The sequence below is a fragment of the Haliotis rufescens genome, unplaced genomic scaffold, assembly GCF_023055435.1.
Source record: "Haliotis rufescens isolate VD_foot unplaced genomic scaffold, xgHalRufe1.0.p SCAF_18, whole genome shotgun sequence".
Lineage (NCBI taxonomy): Eukaryota > Metazoa > Mollusca > Gastropoda > Lepetellida > Haliotidae > Haliotis > Haliotis rufescens.
In genome coordinates this window covers 29,562,852-29,583,877 of record NW_025963868.1, presented here as the reverse complement: position 1 = coordinate 29,583,877, position 21,026 = coordinate 29,562,852, and the positions used below count along the sequence as shown (strand labels likewise).

Genomic DNA, 21,026 nt, shown 5'->3' with positions numbered 1-21,026 from the left:
CAACTAATGATTCATGTATATTTCCCCATATATCCAGATGCTATTGAAAACACATAGGGCCGTTCAGTATTCTACAGAATGATTGAACACATATAACCGTATCTTGGGTATATACTTAAATGCAAGACGTGTAAAATGAAAAAATATTCATGAGGGATTCTTTGACCGAAGCACAATCATACGCGCAATCTGATTGATTTGTCGTAATTTCGCACATAACATTCATCGACAGGGGACGAGTCTTGTCGCAGGTTACGGAAAGGGGCAAGTGAGTGAGTGAGTGATTGAGTGGGTGGGTTGGTGGATTTGGGTGAGTGAGTGAGTGAGTGAGTGAGTGAGTGAGTGAGTGAGTGAGTGAGTTAGTGAGTGAGTGAGCGGGTGGGTGGGTGGGTGGGTGGGTGAGTGAGTGAGTGAGTGAGTGAGTGAGTGAGTGAGTGAGAGTGAGTGGGCGGGTGAGTGAGTGAGTGAGTGAGTTAGTTAGATCATCACTATCACATGGAGCATACGCATACACAGAGAGACGTGACGGCTCTGGTAGGATATTCATGTTATAAGACATATTTTGAATCCACGAAACAAATATGTCAGAACACTTTGAATGGTTCTGGAGATACTAAAATAATTTCATCTATGACCTTGAGTGACCTGTGTGTATATGTTGTACTTCAGGTACGGTGAGGTCTGGATGATTGTGGATGTTGTACTGCAGGTACGGTGATACTGTTGTGTGTCTCATTGGTGGTAGATGTTGTACTGCAGGTATGGCGAGTCTGCTGTGTATCTGGTTGATGGTAGATGTTGTACAGCAGGTACAGTGATACTGTTGTGTGTCTGATTGGTGGTAGATGTTGTACTGCAGGTATGGTGAGGCTACTGTGTGTCTGGTTGATGGTAGATGTTGTACTGCAGTTATGGTGAGACTGTTGTGTCTCATGTGTGGTAGATGTTGAACTGCAAGTATTGTGAGGCTACTGTGTCTCATTGGTGGTAGATGTTGAACTGCAAGTATGGTGAGGCTACTGTGTCTCATTGGTGGTATATGTTGCACTGCAGGTATGGTGAGGCTACTGTGTCTCATTGGTGGTATATGTTGCACTGCAGGTATGGTGAAGCTACTGTGTGTCTGGTTTATGGTAGATGTTGTACTGCAGGTATGGTGAGGCTACTGTGTGTCTGGTTGATGGTAGATGTTGGACTGCAGGTACGACGACACTGTTGTGTGTCTGATTGGTGGTATATGTTGTAATGCAGGTATGGTGAGGCTACTGTGTGTCTGGTTGATGGTAGATGTTGGACTGCAGGTACGACGACATTGTTGTGTGTCTGATTGTTGGTAGATGTTGTACTGCAGGTATGGTGAGACTGCTGTGTGTCTAGTGGATAACAGGTGTTGTACCGCAGGTATGGCGAGGCTACTGTGTGTTTGGATGATGGTATATGTTGTACTGCAGGTATGGTGAGGCTACTGTGTATCGGGTTGTTGGTAGAAGTTGTACTGCAGGTATGGTAAGACTGCTGTGTGTCTAGTGGATGACATGTGTTGTACCGCAGGTATGGCGAGGCTACTGTGTGTCTGGATGATGGCAAATGTTGTACTGCAGGTATGGTGAGACTGCTGTGTGTCTGGATGATGGCAAATGTTGTACTGCAGGTATGGTAAGACTGTTGTGTGTCTGGATGATGGCAAATGTTGTACTGCAGGTATGGTAAGACTGCTGTGTGTCTAGTGGATGCCAGGTGTTGTACCGCAGGTATGGCAAAGCTATTGTATGTTTGGATGATGGTAGATGTTGTACTGCAGGTATGGTAAGACTGATGTGTGTCTAGTGGATGACATGTGTTGTACCGCAGGTATGGCGAGGCTACTGTGTGTCTGGATGGTGGCAAATGTTGTACTGCAGGTATAGTGAGACTTTTGTGTGTCTAGTGGATAACAGGTGTTGTACCGCAGGTATGGCGAGGATACTGTGTGTTTAGATGATGGTAGATGTTGTACTGCAGGTATGGTGAGGCTACTGTGTGTCTGATTGGTGGTAGATGTTGTTCTACAGGTATGGTGATACTGTTGTGTGTCTCATTGGTGATAGATGTTGAACTTCAGGTATGATGAGGCTACTGTGTATCGGGTTGTTGGTAGATATTATATTGCAGGTACGGTGATACAGATGAGTGTCTCATTGTGGTAGATGTTGTACTGCAGGTACGGTGATACTGTTGTGTGTCTGATTGGTGGTAGATGTTGTTCTACAGGTATGGTGATACTGTTGTGTGTCTCATTGGTGATAGATATTGAACTGCAGGTATGGTGAGGCTACTGTGTATCGGGTTGTTGGTAGATATTATATTGCAGGTACGGTGATACAGATGAGTGTCTCATTGTGGTAGATGTTGTACTGCAGGTACGGTGATACTGTTGTGTGTCTGATTGGTGGTAGATGTTGTTCTACAGGTATGGTGATACTGTTGTGTGTCTCATTGGTGATAGATATTGAACTGCAAGTATGGTGATACTGTTGTGTGTCTGATTGGTGGTAGATGTTGTACTGCAAGTATGGCAAAGCTATTGTGTGTTTGGATGATGGTAGATGTTGTACTGGAGGTATGCTGAGACTGATGTGTGTCTGGTGGATGGCAGGTGTTGTACTGCAGACATAGCGAGACTTCTGCGTGTGTGGATGGTGGCAAATGTTGTACTGCAGGTATGGTGAGACTGTTGTGTGTCTAGTGGATAACAGGTGATGTACCGCAGGTATGGCGAGGCTACTGTGTGTCTGGATGATGGTAGATGTTGTACTACAGGTACGGTGATACTGTTGTGTGTCTCATTGGTGGCAGGTGTTGTACTGCAGGTATGGCGAGGCTACTGTGTATCGGGTTGTTTGTAGATGTTGGACTGCAGGTACGGTGATACTGTTGTGTGTCTCATTGGTGGTATATGTTGTACTGCAAGTATGGTGAGGCTACTGTGTGTCTGGTTGATGGTTGATGTTGGACTGCACGTACGGTGATACTGTTGTGTGTCTGATTGGTGGTATATGTTGTACTGCAAGTATGGTGAGGCTACTGTGTGTCTGGTTGATGGTAGATATTGGACTGCAGGTACGGTGATACTGTTAAATTGTGTGTCTGATTGGTGGTAGATGTTGTACTGCAGGTATGGTGAGGCTACTGTGTGTCTGGTGGATGGTAGAAGTAGTACTGCAGGCATGGTGAGACTACTTTGTGTTTGGATGATGGTAGCTGTTGCACTGCAGGTAGGGTAAGACTGCTGTGTGTCTAGTGGATGACAGGTGTTGCTCTGCAGGTATGGTATGGACCGGGTGGTCAGGCTCGCTGACTTGCTTGTATCCCATTTGTATGGATCGATGCTCATGATGTCCATCACTGGATTGTCTGGTCCAGACTCGATTATTTACAGACCCGTCATTTATACCACATCTTGACAAAGCTTTGTGTTAAAAAGAGACAAAACACATCATTGAGTTATTGCTTTAGTTACTAAATTATTCACACACGTAGCAAGTCTAATTTATTATTAATTATAGCACCACAATCTACAATAGCGATTCTGTGTCTATGGTGCTCCGACGTTCATACAGTTTAGCCCTCACTCTATGAAGGTTCATACTCCAAAGACTCACACAAAGTGAAGGTCAACTCTTAATTGAATGCCTTCGTTTGATGGGGGTTTGTTGCGTGACGCCGCTCTCAGCAATATTCCAGCTATGGAGTGGGCAGATGACCAAATGGCCAGGCAAGCAGGAGCCAGGTGCTGATATCGCATCCCGCAAGTAAATGGGTTGTTATTCAGCCTTGGGACTAACAATGTTTACAGGTCTTTACAACGTTGTCACTACCCCTAGTGTACAGTACATTCACCCTCTGCACTCAAAAGAACCCACTCGTCCGGCGGCTGGTGACCAGATGGGGGAACACGAATACGTACCTACACCCGAAACACAAGTGTCAAACCATGGTTCAAATGTGCCTCTGCTCAACCAGCAGGGAATGGGGACCCGATATGTGAGGTGGATGTAAAAACCTTCTTGCGCCTGTAGGAAACTTTAATTTGTTTGTATACTCCCCAGCGAGTTGAGAATGATTACTGAAATGCAAACGGATCCACTGGGGAACACATAAAACCGCATTTGAGCAGAAACTAGCAACTGGATACCTGCGGTATGTAAATGTTTAATATAATAATAATAATAATAATGATGATGATGATGATGATGATGATGATGATGATGATGATGATAATAATAATAATAATAATAATAATAATAATAATAATAATAATAATAATAATAATAATAATGATAATAATGACGGCAGTCTGTAAACAATCGACCCAGAACAAGGCAATTCAGTGCATATTTGTTTTTTAATCAACCATATCATGGCTGTTGTAGATTACAAATAAATGAACATTTACATTTTCACTAAGATTTCACTGGTTGATATGATATTAAAGTTCATGCTATTTTGTTCCATTGAACATACATTTGAACTCCTTTGTCTCGAACTCGGGTATGTCGAGTGCTCGCTTGTGTCGAATTTTCCATTTGGTCACGTAATTTATTTCATTTATAACTATTTTTATCCAGATGTGCGGAACTTGATGTGTGTATTTCGCGGTTGTCTTGAACGCAATGTATAGCGCTAAAGATAAAATAGGTTAAGCTCTTAAAAGTCAAGATGAAAAACACTACTCCCCACAAGTCAAACATTAACACATGAAACTGATAAAAGCACGATGGGGTACGTTGCTCTGTCATCTGGCGGCTGTTTCAGATGTTACAGAAACTTCACCACGTGAGCTGTCTTCTTCCAGTCACGTTTAAAACTTTATACGAACTTAACATTGAAATAAAGACCATTTTAATGTATACATATTCATTGGATGTGGTTTCACAAGTCGGTTTTTTTCCTGTTTGAACTCCGTGATATTGGGCTTACTCTGTTGGCTGGCATGAATACATAAATGTCCGTGATGTGGCTGTTTTGCACTAACGCTAAAAAGTGTAGGTTTCCTTAACAGGAATATGTATAATGTCCCCAAGTGACGCACGGTGAGGGTGTTAGGTTTTACGCCGCTTTTATCAAAATTCCAGCAATATCACAGCGGGGGACACCAGAAATGGACTTTACACATTGTACAAATGCAGGGAATCGAACCCGGGTCTTCGGCATGACGAGCGAAAGCTTTGACCACTTGGCCATCCCATCGCCCCAACACACTGCGCAACGAGTAATTTTCTGATAAAGATCTGCCAGATTGAACCAGTTCAAGAGTCACACACTTTCATCATACCGAAAATGCATGATTGTGTTATTAATATTTAGAAAGAAGATAAACGTGAAGGATAAGATGTAATATTTATGGAGATATTTATATGCAAATTATACATAAATGTGTTTGTTGTTAAATGCAGCACTCAACAATATTCCATCTATATGACGACGGCCTTTCAATACAGAGTCTGAATCAGATTGATATTGTGAGCAACGATCCACATCGTCGGGGTACGATGACAAGCAATGAATGACCGTTGCCTAGCCTGACAACCATGTGTATCTCATCTTACTGCCAGCAGGGAGCTGGGACACGTTTCTGACACATAAAACCCACAGCGAATTGTACATGTAGATATATTACAAGGACACAAATACATTCAAGAAAGATAAAGGAAAATAAACAAATATAAAACGTCCAAGTAGGTATAATTACAGGGTATATACAGATGATGGAATATAGATCAACCGAAAACATACCACTATGACAGGTTGGGGCACGGGTGGCCCAGTCTTCTATGCGCTGTGTAAAATTGCGTCACTTGGGCACGCTTGGGTTCGAATCCCGGTTCGCTCCAATTATGTTTCTAGGTTTGGCATCATAAAAAGTGGCAAAAGTTCCTACATCAATTCGGGCTTTCCTACAACATTAAGCTGACACGCCATGAAATAACTGGAATACTGTTAAACGCGGCGACAAACCTTACTCACTCACTCACTCACTATTACAGGTAAGATACGGCACTTATATAGATACATATATTTACATAACGCATATTGTTCATGTTACTTTTTAAGTTACTTTTTCCAACAGTCAGTTTATGGACAGGTTAGCCATAATTAAATTGCGTCGTAATGATGACCAAAAGTTATGGAAATCATCTAAAACCAATGTCAGCATTTCCGTATAATTCACATTACACTGGTGCTAGTTGCATCAGCATTGGCCAACCTAGGTGTGCCCCTCTTCTTGTTTACAGTTGCATAAAGTTCACAGAGAGGTCTGTTGGCTTTCTGTTCTCCTATCTGATTCGGGACACTTGCAGTCTCCCCCGTGCGACTGAATGAGGCGGCACCGGGGCATGGTTTGAAATCGTCAACTGTTGAATACCCCACAGCATCAGTTAGGGCAGGTAGGTCTCCTTGTCGGAGTCCTGTGTCGAAAGGTTTAGTTGTGTCAACTCCCTGTTTGCCTTTGTCCGCAGCATGTCTGACAGCAACAGTTGAATATCCTGCAGCGTCAATTAGGAGAGGTAGGTCTCTTTGCATAACACTTGCTGCTGCTGCACTTTGGTCCTCAACAGTTTCATAGTAGCCCGTGTCTAAAGGTTTAGCTGTGACAACTCCCTGTGTGCCTTTGTCCGCAACACGTCTGTCAGCAACAGTTGAATATCCCCCCGCGTCCATTAATGCAGGCAGGTCATCTTTCTTTGTTTTAGTGTCTGGGACACTGGTGTCGCCAACGGCTGCATAGTTCCCTGTGTCTGCATACGCTTCTGTACAAGGTGGTGAAGTGTCCTTCTTGGATCCAGACCCCTGTGCCTCGAGGTCCTCCACGCTGGCGTACGTGTTATGGAGGGGTTCCTTCAACTCCATGTACGGCGGGTCGGGGCATTCCAACACTGGTGGCACCTTCTGCTGTATGGTCCTCCTTTTGAAGCAGACACAGGTGACGATGATGGTGATGGTGATGATGATGGTGATGGTGACTAAGACGACGGTTACAGCTACTCCAATGATGTTGATGGCGTTTGGCGTCCCTGGTGTTATATTTTGGTCAAGTGTGGTTGACGACGTCCCTGGGGGGAGAAATATTATATATACAACGTATGTCCATACCCATTAAGATGCAATTTGTCGCTGTTGAAATGTGGTGCTCTGTTGACCCGATGAGCGCTATTACATTTGACTCTTTTACTGCAGGTATTCATAGATCATGCGAACTGCTTTCCTGCTAAAGGGAAGTCAATTTATTTACCATTGAATGTCATTGAATGAATAAAGGAATTAGTAATAAGAACAGCTATAATGGCATCAAAGAATAAACATTATTACTTTAAATTTCGTTTATTATGTTAACTTTGAAGAAACAAGTGGTTCCTGGCATTTAATTTGGTTCGCGTTTGCTTTACCCAAACTAACAATAACAGGCCACGTGCGTTGTCACATGTGCACATAGGTATTCACGTTAATACTTACATAAAGGCAAACGCTTGGCATACTCCACAACCCAGATTTACACAGTGAGCACACGTGGTTTTATTTCAGTGTTTTTTCATACATTGAAGTCACTTTACTTGAAACTGAACTCTTTACATGCGTTGTTTATCTTGAGAAATATGCTTTAAACATATGAATACTAGTACTGTCTCTTTCCCCTTGTACTCACTGCTGTTCGCATGGCAAGGTAGAGTCGAGCTATGGCCACCGCAGGTGAAGACCAGTTCCGCCTCGAAGATGGTGTTGGTCTTGTCGATTTTGATCTTAACTGTTTTATCTGTTATATCAGTGACTGTTTCACTGGGGTATTCGTGATCAGTTCTTCCCGTCGATACCTTCAGCTGAACCAGCTCAGAACAGTAATACCCCTCGATATGTACTGTCAGGGACATCTCCTCGCCAACGTCGAACGTCGTGGTGGTTACATCACTTGTTGTGAAGCAGGTCGGGAGTTCTGAAACACAAAGTCGCAATACAAAGAGTCTCCGCAAGTTAGACATTCGGACTAAAAGACCTTCAACATGAGATGTTTTCCTTTCATCATTGACAAGAAGAGTTTCAATATGTATCAGAAGTGACAAGAACATCAAGTACAATGAAATTCTCAGCATACAGTAATTCCTATATGACATCATGTCAACTATGTACTCCTTCATGTAGTGGCATGACAATATGATGTTGAGGCAAGTTGGCAAATCCCTTTCCATAATCATAAGAAACCATGTCTATTGCACGGTTCGGACTATGTCATAAGCTTGTGTATACGAAGCACTATCAAATAGTAAGGGTGCCAGGTGTTCGCGAAAATGTAAGCGTGTCTCCCCGGTAACACCCGTCACAAATACATACAAAGGCACGGCAATTGTTCTCCTGTACAAACACTGTGAAAACAGGGAATAGCATCAAATATATTGTTGGTTACTGATACGTCAAACTTGTAAATGTCACAATGGCTTGGAAAATATAACTGTTCTTTCTGTACTAGTTCACGTGTGTCTAAGTACAACCTAAATTGCTGTTGTTAACACTTATAATGTTGATAGCACAATACAGATTCCCTTGCAATACGCCCATGTGAATAACATTCATTTTGCTATTTCAACATGTACCAGCAACATGTTACGGGATAGTGTTCACCATTGTTGAACAGCATACATCCACACTGAGTGATGGAATAGGGTCTATAGTTGCGAGTGTTGACTTCACATTCATGTATCTTATCTTGGGGTACTTACTCACAACAGCAAAGTTGCAGGATAGTGGAGACGAAGGTGGGATAATACACGTCCACAACCCAGCATGTGCTTGTTGTACTGCGGGTATGGTGAGGCTACTGTGTGTCTGGTTGATGGTAGATGCCATGTAGTTGCCCAATGGTGTACATGATGAGCTAGATAAACTGCAGATGGCGGCGACTTCTCTTCGCGATGTTGTATAGCCATGTGAAGTTATATTACTTGGCGGGATGCACGTCAGATGAGCAGGAGAACCAAGATAGCCGACATCCGGACAGACGAGTTCCGGCGAACCTTTTGGCGTAAATGTGATCTTCATAAAGATGTGTATGTTCATTGTTAATTGTACTAATTGTAATTGTGTAAAATAATACATTAGTATTGATTTAATTCATACTGATAAATTAACATGCCAGTTGATCTATGAATCAGTATATGATTTGGTGTATGGATATAACACAGATATAACATACTAGCTGAATCATTACATTGTTATTTGTATAGACATACCACCTAAAAACATACCGACAGATTCATAAATCATCATCAGAAGAAGAAGTAGCGTCCTTTCAGAAATCTGCGTGAGGGGAACCATCGTCTGCGGAACACAAACAGAAACTGTATGAGATCGAATTAAAGTGTATCCTGTGAATATATTTCCATCCTTCTTAAGCACACATTTATTGTGAAACAGGATAAATGTCTCCATACCAGTATGCAATCTTCAACAGACAAACGATCTTCACCTGAAACTATTGACACCACTATCATAACAATGACAAATGAAACGTTTGCTGAATCACATTTCTTGGTTCGTTACCATATATATATGGTTCCGACTTGCTTCAGTTGGGTTTTCCCACAACAGTAGTCTGTATCACCGAAAAAACTTAAATTATGTTCAGTTCGGTCACTTAGGGTAATAGAGTCAAAACGTAAAATGTCTTCGGACGTTAATTGTTTTATGTACGAAATATTCGGGAAAATCATGCAGCGTGAATGAGCTATTGCAGGTTAATGTCTGAAACACTTTCATAAATGATTTAGCAAAGTTTACTGTTGTTTAAACAGGTTTAAACCATCCAATGCCTCAGTAGTGCTGTCTGTGAAAACCTATTGATGTCGGATGCAATGTTTTTATTTACAATTGAAGTATCCTACATAAACCTTTAATGATGAATAGAGAATAAACAAAAGAATATGTTAAAAAGAGAAAATTCTAGTGTGTTACTGTGAAACAAACAAATGCTAAACTCAAAGATTGAAACCACACGCCACCTGATTTAGGAAATCTAACCCAGGGCCCAAGAGACTGCATTAATTTATTGAAATGGTATTTTAGTAGTAAAGCACTGAATCACATCATATATTCCAAAAACTGTTTGGAATGTTCATTTAAAAACAGGAGCACTGCATAAAAGCAGTAAAACCCATTTTATTTTGGAAATCCAAGAGACTGCATTATTTTATTGAAATGGCATTTTAGTAGTAAAGCACTTAATCACATCATATATTCCAAAAAACTGTTTTGAATGTTCAATTAAAAAATTGCAGCATTGCATAAAAGCAATAAAACCCATTTTATTTTGGAAATCCAAGAGACTGCATTAATTTATTGAAATGGTATTTTAGTAGTTAAGCACTGAATCACATCATGTATTCCGAAAACTGTTTGGAATGATCATTAAAAAACAGGAGCACTGCATAAAAGCAGTAAAACCCATTTTATTTTGGAAATCCAAGAGACTGCATTAATTTATTGAAATGGTATTTTAGTAGTAAAGCACTGAATCACATCATGTATTCCGAAAACTGTTCGGAATGATCATTTTTAAATAATGACGGCATTGCATAAAAGCAATATAACCCACTTATACTTTAATGAAATATCTAGTGAAACATTTCTTAGCAAAATATATACTGAAAGCATGTATTTGTGAATCACTATCAAATAGTGTCGATGCTTGGTTTCACGAAAAGATGGATAGTGATAGACACATGCTCATAAAATAAACTGACGGCCAAAAGAAACGTTACCAACGATATTTCTAGGATAAAATATGACCAACACAATTTGAAGCAGCAATAACAATTGTATTGTAGAAATCCATCATTCAGAACAGTAAAATGAAAACAGAATGTACTAATTCAACAACAAAGTCCTTGACCTCCAACAGGGACATTTCTTGACAAGCAGTCATTCGTCCAGTATTCGATCAACAACATTTGTTACAACTTTAAGGTGACGACGGTCCAGACCGTTCAATACGGGATATGACCTCCATGAGCGGCAATACATCTTCGAATGTTGGCTTTGAGGATGTCTCTACTAATACGGGCTTGATGGGGTGTGGTGTTCTCTTGTTTGAACACCGTCCGTTGTTGACGCTGGATGAAAGGAAGAACCACTGGCCGTAAGATATTGTCAATGTAGCGTTGTACTGTCAGATTGCCTTCGATGCTGACAAGTTCCGTCTTCTCGTCCCCGCAAATGCCGCCCCAGACCATTACACTTCCGCCCCCGTAAGGTTCCACCTCCTGGACACATCAAGGACCTGTACGTTCACCACGTCGTCGATAAACTCGCGTCCGACCATCAGGTTTGAAGAGTTGGAACCTGCTCTCGTCACTAAACAGCACTCGCCGCCATTCCCTTTGTTGCCATCGCTGAGTTTGCTTGCACCACGTCAATCTGGCACGTCGATGTTGACGGGTCAAGGTCATGCCCTTGAAAGGGCGATAAGCCCCGAGACCATAATGTCGTAGTCGTCTGGTCACTGTTTGTCTGCTGACCGGATGTCCTAAGCTGTTGGCAGCTGATGACGTCACAGTACGAAATCTGTTCCTCAGATGAAGTACCCGTAAAAAGCGGTCATCCTGCGGGGTCGTGACCTTTGGTCTGCCACTCCGTGGTCTGTCTGCGGTTCTGCCAGTCTGTCGGAGACGTGCGACCAGTCTGGTAATGGTCATCTTTGAGCAGTTCATGTTAATGGCAACCTCTCTCTGTGTCGCTCCCATCTGGAGCATACCTATGGCTTTCTCCCTCTTGACAGCGGTCAGTCTTGGCATGTTCGTTGGTGTTAATCATCGCAACCAATGATAGGAAACAGATCCGTGCGTAATTTATACCCGGAAGTTGCACGATCATTTGGGAAAGAATGTTTTAAAAAATTGCTGAAAGCACCAATAATCTCCCAAAATCCGCAAAGCACGTACAAAGAACGACAGAGAACATGAAGGCTGTATTCGTGAGATGTGTTCTTTACTGTTTTTGAACAGGTTGGCATCTTTGTTTCAAAGTGGCAAATCAGTTAATGTTGGTAACGTTTCTTTTGGCCCTCAGTTTAGTCAAAATGGTAAAATGGACCTTTTGATTAAAAAAATGGCTTAGAACGTATATTTGCAATTGATGTACACGACTTTCACCCTACAAGATGACGAGAGAATAAATACAAGAATGATATTCTTAACATATGTAACAAGAGACATTTTCAGTGTGTTACCAGGAAACAAAAACATGTTAAAATTCACAAACTTACCCCAGGATGTAAACTACAAATTGCATTAATTCACTGAGATGGTAATTTAGAGATATTCCATTGTGCGATACCGAATCACTATCAATGAGTGATAATACCAGGTTTTCGCAAGAAGGTGAGCGTACTCCATAACTTGAGTTGCATTGAAAGGATAAAGCAACTAATGAACCATTACTCACAATGTCCCTTCCCTGTGTGTAGTGGATCAACTTTCACTTGGTCTATTGAGAAGAAGAGTAATTTGTGATCATTATATGTCCTTGTTTCAAGGTCGAAACAAGGAAATAAAGAGGATCTGGGCTTCATCTAGGGTAAGCTGTTATGATCACGTGGCTCTTTGTGTGTCTCTCATTCGTGACCGACTCGTGTAATTCCGGGACAAGCGAATAGCGACTCGTGAACCTCTCGTGGCCACTTTGCGACTAGGTAGAGCCGAAGCGCAAACGGCTATAGCTAAAAGAATTGTCAACTAATGATTCATGTATATTTCCCCATATATCCAGATGCTATTGAAAACACATAGGGACGTTCAGTATTCTACAGAATGATTGAACACATATAACCGTATCTTGGGTTTATACTTAAATGCAAGACGTGTAAAATGAAAAATTATTCATGAGGGATTCTTTGACCGAAGTGCTTGAAGTCATACGCGCAATCTGATTGATTTGTCGTATTTTCGCACATAACATTCATCGACAGGGGTGAGTGAGTGAGTGAGTGAGTGAGTGAGTGAGTGAGTGGGTGGGTGGGTTGGTGGGTTGTTGGGTTGGTGGGTGGGTGGGTTGGTGGATGAGTGAGTGAGTGAGTGAGTGAGTGAGTGAGTGAGTGAGTGAGTGAAAGAGTGAGTGAGTGAGTGAGTGAGTGAGACCAGATCTGGACTTCACACACTGTACCCATGTGGGCAGTCGAACCCAGGCCTTCGGCGTGACGAGAAAACGATTTAAACCACCAGGTTACCCAACCACCCCCTTTTTATAACGCACAATACCAATGAAGGCGGCGGGGGAAACCAGAAGGGGCTTCACACATTTTACCCATGTGGTAAAACGAACACGGGCGTTCAACATGTGAAGCCAACCCATTTCCAACGAAGGCCCAGCCCCTGTACATTACAACACCAACTAACTAACATTACAGTTGGATTTGGCTTTGTTGTTTAGCTCTGCACTTATCAATATTTTCAAATAGTTGAGTCTGGATCAGACAAACCCGTGACTGAGATGTTGAGGAACGCCCCACGTCTTTGAGGCATGATGGCACGCAGTGAACCACGTAAGCGAGCCTCATCACCCAATCCGCTGTGTCGCCCCATCAGACTCCGGTTGTTGGGAAAGCAGGATTGGATCGCCATGCTGGAATATTATAGAGGGGCATTAGCAACTGTCAGCATTCCTCTCAACGCCCTCGAAGAAACTGCAATGTGGGTTAAATTGTTCACGAATAGTTCTTTCTGTTTCCGTGGTTAAAAAAACGAGACCGCCAACGTGGTTGACGTGGTTTGACCGGAAATGTGAGCGTCATTCCAAAAGACGTAAAAAGAGAGTACTTCGTGTTTCCCTATTCTGACTATACCATGAAGCGTGTGTTCGCAAACAGTTCAGCGTATCCTTCCTATTCTGTGGTACCGAATGCAAAGGCAAGTCATTTGTACACCTGAAAAAACAACAACACGGGGACGTGTGGTACAAGTGAAAAAAGGGAATTGTATCAAACATCTTTTTTTGTAACTGATCCGTCAAGCTGCACCTTCAGCAATGTCAAGTGCAACTTGGATTTACATTTTTAACTATTTTATTCAATATTATTTTGTTAATGTAAATCGGAGGGGCGGTCGGGTAGCCCATTGGTTGAAGCGTCCGCTCGTCACGCCGAAGACCCAGGTTCGAATCCCGACATGGGTACAATGTGTGAACCCAATTTCTGGTGTTCCCCGCCGTGATATAGTTGGAATATTGCTAAAAGCGGCGTAAAACCATACTCACTTACTATAAATCGGTATCAGTCCAAACTAGTACAAACAGCCACGCTGCCAAATAGTCACGAGTTATTTCTCGCATCAGTGAGTGTGTCAATGCCAGATTCTTCAGTCACTAACTTCAAGACACGCAGTTCAAAAAAGTAATATCCAATGACGTGGACAATTAGATCATCACCATCACATGGAGTATACGCATACACAGAGAGACGTGACGGCTCTGGTAGGATATTCATGTCATAAGACACATTTTGAATCCAAGAAACAAATATGTCAGAACACTTTCAATGGTTCTGGAGATACTAAAATAATTTCATCTATGACCTTGAGTGACCTTTGTGTATATGATGTACTTCAGGTACGGTGAGGTCTGGATGATTGTGGATGTTGTACTGCAGGTACGGTGATACTGTTGTGTGTTTCATTGGTGGTATATGTTGTACTGCAGGTATGTTGAGGCTACTGTGTGTCTGGTTGATGGTAGATGTTGTACTGCAGGTATGGCGAGGCTACTGTGTGTCTCATTGGTGGTAGATATTGTACTGCAGGTATGGCGAGGCTACTTTGTGTCTGGTTGATGGTAGATGTTGTACTGCAAGTATGGCGAGGCTACTGTGTGTCTGGTTGATGGTAGATGTTGTACTGCAGGTATGGCGAGGCTACTGTGTGTCTGGTTGATGGTAGATGTTGTTGTATGGTGGGTGGCAGTTGTTGTACTGCAAAAATGGTGACACTGCTGTGTGTCTGGCGGATGACAGGTGTTGTACCGCAGGTATGGTGAGACTGCTGTGTGTCTGGTGGATGGCAGGTGTTGTACTGGAGGTATGGTGAGACTTCTGTGTGTCTGGATGATGGTAGATGTTTTACTGGAGGTATGGTGAGACTGCTGTGTGTTCGGTGTATGGTAGATGTTGTACTGCAGGTATGGTGAGACTGATGTGTGTCTGGTGGATGGCAGGTGTTGTACTGCAGGTATGGTGAGACTGTTGTGTGTCTGGTGGATGGCAGGTGTTGTACTGGAGGTATGGTGAGACTTCTGTGTGTCTGGATGATGGTAGATGTTTTACTGGAGGTATGGTGAGACTGCTGTGTGTTCGGTGTATGGTAGATGTTGTACTGGAGGTATGGTGAGACTGATGTGTGTCTGATGGATGGCAGATGTTGTACTGCAGGTATGGTGAGACTGCTGTCTGTCTGATGGATGACAGGTGTTGTACTGCAGGTATGGTGAGACTGCTGTGTGTCTGGATGATGGTAGATGTTGTTCTGCAGGTATGAAGAGGCTACTGTAATGTGTTTCTGGTGGATGGTACATGTTGTACCGCAGATATGTTGAGACGTCTGTGTGTCTGATGGATGGTAGATGGTGTACTGGAGGTATGGTGAGACTGCTGTGTGTCTGGTGGGTGGCAGGTGTTGTACTTCAGGTATGGTGAGACGTCTGTGCGTCTGGTGGATGGTAGATGTTGTACTGGAGGTATGGTGAGACGTCTGTGCGTCTGGTGGATGGCACGCGTTGTACTACAGGTATGGTGAGGCTACTGTACTTTGTGTCTGGTGGATGGTAGATGTTGTACTGCAGGTATGGTGAGACTGCTGTGTGTCTGGTGGATGGCAGGTGTTGTACTTCAGGTATGGTGAGACTTCTGTGTGTCTGGATGATGGTAGATGTTTTACTGGAGGTACGGTGAGACTGCTGTGTGTTCGGTGTATGGTAGATGTTGTACTGCAGGTATGGTGAGACTGCTGTGTGTCTGGTGGATGGCAGGTGTTGTACTGCAGGTATGGTGAGACTGCTGTGTGTCTGGATGATGGTAGATGTTGTTCTGCAGGTATGAAGAGGCTACTGTAATGTGTTTCTGGTGGATGGTACATGTTGTACTGCAGGTATGGTGAGACGTCTGTGTGTCTGATGGATGGTAGATAGTGTACTGGAGGTATAGTGAGACGTCTGTGTGTCTGGTGGGTGGCAGGTGTTGTACTTCAGGTATGGTGAGACGTCTGTGCGTCTGGTGGATGGTAGATGTTGTACTGGAGGTATGGTGAGACGTCTGTGCGTCTGGTGGATGGCACGCGTTGTACTACAGGTATGGTGAGGCTACTGTACTTTGTGTCTGGTGGATGGTAGATGTTGTACTGCAGGTATGGTGAGACTGCTGTGTGTCTGGTGGGTGGCAGGTGTTGTACTTCAGGTATGGTGAGACGTCTGTGCGTCTGGTGGATGGTAGATGTTTTACTGGAGGTATGGTGAGACTGATGTGTGTCTGGTGGATGGTAGATGTTGTACTGGAGGTATGGTGAGACTTCTGTGTGTCTGGTGGATGGTAGATGTTGTACTGGAGGCATGGTGAGACTTCTGTGTGTCTGGATGATGGTAGATGTTGTTCTGCAGGTATGGTAGGACTGCTGTGTGTCTGATGGATGGCAGGTGTTGTACTACAGGTATGGTGAGGCCACTGTGTGTCTGGTTAATGGTAGATGCTGTACTGCAGGTATGGTGAGATTGCTGTGTGTCTGGTTGATGGTAGATGCTGTACTGCAGGTATGGTGAGATTGCTGTGTGTCTGGTTGATGGTAGATGTTGTACTGCAGGTATGGTGAGATTGCTGTGTGTCTGGTTAATGGTAGATGTTGTACTGCAGGTATGGTGAGATTGCTGTGTGTCTGGTTGATGGTAGATGTTGTACTGCAGGTATGGTGAGATTGCTGTGTGTCTGGTTGATGGTAGATGTTGTACTGCAGGTATGGTGAGATTGCTGTGTGTCTGGTTGATGGTAGATGTTGTACTGCAGGTATGGTGAGATTGCTGTGTGTCTGGTTGTTGGCTTGGTATCACGGCTCTCACATGAGCTAAGCCCTTAAATGAAGTTGTTTGAAACTGTGTACTTCGCATATTATAAATACTCTATGTGGGACGCTTGCTTTCTGTTGTCTGACGGTAAAAATGTAGAGTCGGAGGTGAACATCGAAACAACGAGGCGGCACTGTACTGCCTTTCGTCGTCTGCATCACATTATATTTTATAAATCCCGAGCTGCCTGACAAGGAAGAACAAATAAAACAGAAACTTCGACACGTGAGAGATCTGCTTCCTGTCACATTTCAAACAATCACTTAACATTCACACAAAAAGTAGTTCAATGTTTGTTCACCGAATGTTGTTTCATAAGCCCTTCCCTCATTGTCAGTTTCGTGTTTTGACGTGATATTGAGGTCATGAATATATTTATGCCTGTGACATGATTCATTTTGGAAATGTAGTATCACTTAACAGGAAATAAAACATATTTTATAACCTTTCTACAACCATAATAAATCCACTAAAAGCAGAGTCCATTGTACGATTCCGTCTTAATCATTGTACAAATCACATTCAAATAGTGAACATATCAAATAATCGCGATTTATGCACACCCTGTCCTAATCGTCCCTTGGCCCCCGTCATAAAACACATGCAAGTGATGTATTATCCAGACATTTAGATTCAAAAGGTCGGCTTCCAATATCGATTGAACAAATATTTTTTTCTGGTCCGAGTAATGATTTATAAGATGAATAATCATCAAGGAAAGAATAATTGGTGATTTTGTAATAGTGAGAGTACCCAGTGAACTTTACCGAGAGATGTGTAGTGAAGACAAGAACAAGTTCGTATGTATGACAAACACTTTATGTAATTAAAAGTATACACTTTGTAACTGTGTTATGATGCATCATTTCTAATTTGTGTAAACATGTGGCATTTTTCAGCATACGGGGATGAAGGGGTGAAGTCGTGTGTCCTGTCAGTTCTGTCAACAAAAAAAAAGATTCGCAGCTAAAGCCTTGGTTGATTTGATTTATTTGGGTCATTACTTATCACAGAGCTCCCATTGCTCATCCAAATCACTTCTCATATTACTATCATCAAAGTCACTATCTGATAGAGGTATGTCCTGATATACTCCAAACGTGCTCAATTCCATGTTCTCAGCAGGTGCGTGTTGTTCTGTGTCTGTCGCAGTAGGTGAAGCATCTGAGACACCAAGGCCACAATCCTCTGCTCCCTACATAGATGCATCAGGCGGCTTGTCAGATGCATTGGGCGAGTGGACAGATGCATCAGGTGGGTCGTCACACTGCATTTGAGGAACTGCTTGTGAGTTTCTCCTTTTCACCAGCACGGGCGTTATGGCAATGAGCGTGAGGACAAATCCTGACACAAGGATCCCCGCAACTAGAAATGTACGTTGATTAAGGATACCGCCTTGCTCATGCAGTTCGTCACTCGTGTCATCAGTGCGACGGCTCCCTACAATGGACACGGAAATACACTGATGACATAAGCTTTGTTTATCAACACCCTTCCTAATATCACGGTTTATGAGTGAGTGAGTGAGTGAGTGAGTATGGTTGTACGCCGCTTTTAGCAATATTCCAGCAATATCACGGCGGGGGACACCAGAAATGGGCTTCACACATTGTACCCATGTCGGGAATCGAACCCGGGTCTTCGGCGTGACGAGCCAACGCTTTAACCACTAGGCTACCCGACCGCCCCTTCACGGTTTATGAGCTTTTGAGAGAAAGAATTCGAGGGTCGTTCTGGTGCTGAAAACCCAAGTTAAGCGGATCCTTACACTTCGAAAAAAACACAACAATGCGGCAGTGGGCCAAAAGAACGTCACTACTCAACGAGGAAATACATTTGTAAAATGCAAGTGAAAGTGATATTTCCATGAGCAGTTGCAAAACATAAGCATACTTTCATTGGGGACGTAATTGGATTAAACTGACGAATGTCTTCAGCATAACTGTTGTTGAATGAAATAATCTCTTGATGTAATCTGGTTTATTTGTTTTAGAGTAATATGTGAACTTTATGCGGTAGGAAAGTCAGAAGCGATGCAGGTACGAGCAATTACTACTAAGTTCAACATGTTAAAAATAAAACAATTCTTAATCATTCATGAGTATCATGTCAACATTTAGAATAGGTGAAAAGGATAGTGTTATCACTCACTCTCAGCTGCTTGACATGGAAGAGCTTTATTGTATGTGCCACAAGTGAAGACCAAGTTGAAAGTTGTATTACTGGCAGGGATATGAACTGTTTCATTTTTCGTGTCTTCAGTGACTGTCTCTGTGGTAACTTTAATGTCAGATCCTTCAGACACCAGCTTCATATGAACCGGTTCAGAACAGTAGTATCCGATGATACGGACAGCACGATCTCCCCCATCATAGGAAGGAGACGAATTTGTAGCACACGTCAGGAGGCATGACGGCTCTTCTGGAATAAGGTATTCATATTGAGTGAGTGTGTGAGTTTGATTTCACGCCGCTTTTTGCAATATTCCAGCAATATCACGGCGGGGGACACCAGAAATGGGCTTTACACATTGTAACAAAGTCGGTATTCGAACCCGGGCCTTCAGCCTGACGAGCTACCCTACCGCCCTCAAGGCATACTTTATATATAAGCTATAAGTACATACTTTAATTGACTGTGACACAAAACAAGTCTCGATCCATGGCCATTATGTTTCGTGTGACGTATCATGTTACTGACAGCGATTGGTGTGAAACATTTCAACTGTCCGGCCTGTGCTTGTGGTACTGCTGGAATGGTGAAGCTACTGTGATAGACTAATAGTGAATGTTTGAGTAAGTTGAGTTTAACGTCGCTTTTAACAGTTATATCACGGCCCTAAGTGATGCAGGTCTCAGACGTTTACCACTTCGGTGAAACCCACGAGCACGAGTAAACTGTGCTGACAAACCTAGAAACATAATTGGGGCGAACCGGGATTCGAACCCACAATCCTAGGTTTCTGGCGTGCCAAAGGGACGCACCTCTGCACAGCAAATCGCGGTGCTTTAGACGACTTGGCCCCCCGGGCCCCCCGATAGAATAATACAATATTACGTCTTGATTGTTCGTTCCATATGATCCTGTGAATAACATAACTTTTGATATTTCAACATTTACCAGCTACAAGTTAGGGGATGAAGTTCCCCATGGTTGAATAGGACACAAGCAGCTTGAGTGATAATATATGATGTTTTGTTACGGGTGTTGACTTCACATTCATGTGTCTTATCTTGTACTTACTCACTACAGTAATGTAGCAGGATAGTGGAGACCAAGGTAGGATAGTACACGTCCACTGCCCTGCATGTGTTTGCTGTACTGTAGGTATGGTGAGGCTACTGTGTGTCTGGTTGATGGTAGACGCCATGTAGTTGCTCATTGGTGTACATGATGAGTTTGATACACTGCAGATGGCGGCAACGTCTCTTTGCGATGTTGTATAGCCATGTGAAGTTATATTACTTGGCGGGATGCACGTCAGATGAGCAGGAGAACCAAGATATCCGACATACGGACAGACGAGTTCCGACGTACCTTTAATATATAGTTAATGTATATACCCCTAAGTTTACATATCTATATTGAATCTACCTTCAGTTGTTTGTCATCTATAACCTATTTTTAATACTGTGTTATTGACTAATATATTTTTTTTCTTTTACATGTTCTCAACTAGTTTTAAATTGAATCTGTGATAATCTAGTTATAGCACTGTCCGTCGTACAAGTTTGTATTCAGTCTTCACGTCATGATATAGCAGAAATGTCGCCGATGTGACGTTACAATTTAACTCACCTGACGTATAAATCAGTTTATGGATGCATGTAGCTGATTTGTATGTGTCATATAATAAGAAACAATTTATATCCGCTGTAGGTTTGGTTTGGTTTGGTTTGTTTTTTTAA

At 42.7% G+C, this 21,026-nt stretch overlaps 1 protein-coding gene and 1 long non-coding RNA gene across 3 annotated transcripts; both read right to left on the bottom strand.

Annotated features, from left to right (window-relative positions):
* Positions 1-5,367: 5,367 nt before the first annotated feature.
* On the bottom strand, positions 5,368-20,649 carry LOC124123204. The gene is made up of 3 exons (XM_048398564.1): positions 20,362-20,649; positions 7,685-7,969; positions 5,368-7,094 (listed from the first exon to the last, which is right to left on the bottom strand). The coding sequence occupies exons 1-3, from the start codon at positions 20,498-20,500 to the stop codon at positions 6,208-6,210; spliced, it is 1,311 nt and encodes a 436-aa protein (XP_048254521.1). The 5' UTR covers positions 20,501-20,649; the 3' UTR covers positions 5,368-6,207.
* Positions 8,757-12,505, bottom strand: LOC124149686. Of its 2 annotated transcripts, none has more exons than XR_007221903.1 (3): positions 12,469-12,505; positions 9,276-9,348; positions 8,757-9,044 (listed from the first exon to the last, which is right to left on the bottom strand). It is a non-coding gene; the product is annotated as an uncharacterized LOC124149686 (long non-coding RNA). The 2 variants fall into 2 exon arrangements; XR_007221902.1 differs by lacking the exon at positions 12,469-12,505 and adding an exon at positions 12,290-12,460.
* Positions 20,650-21,026: the final 377 nt, after the last annotated feature.

Excerpts from the sequence above, each read along its gene's own strand:
- LOC124123204 (XM_048398564.1), bottom strand. The coding sequence starts at position 20,500 with ATGAGCAACTACATGGCGTCTACCATCAACCAGACACACAGTAGCCTC. Across the intron at positions 7,970-20,361 it reads CTGCTACATTACTGTAGTGA|AACTCCCGACCTGCTTCACA; the intron begins GTAAGTACAAGA and ends TTTGTGTTTCAG. Across the intron at positions 7,095-7,684 it reads ACCTTGCCATGCGAACAGCA|GGACGTCGTCAACCACACTT; the intron begins GTGAGTACAAGG and ends TTCTCCCCCCAG.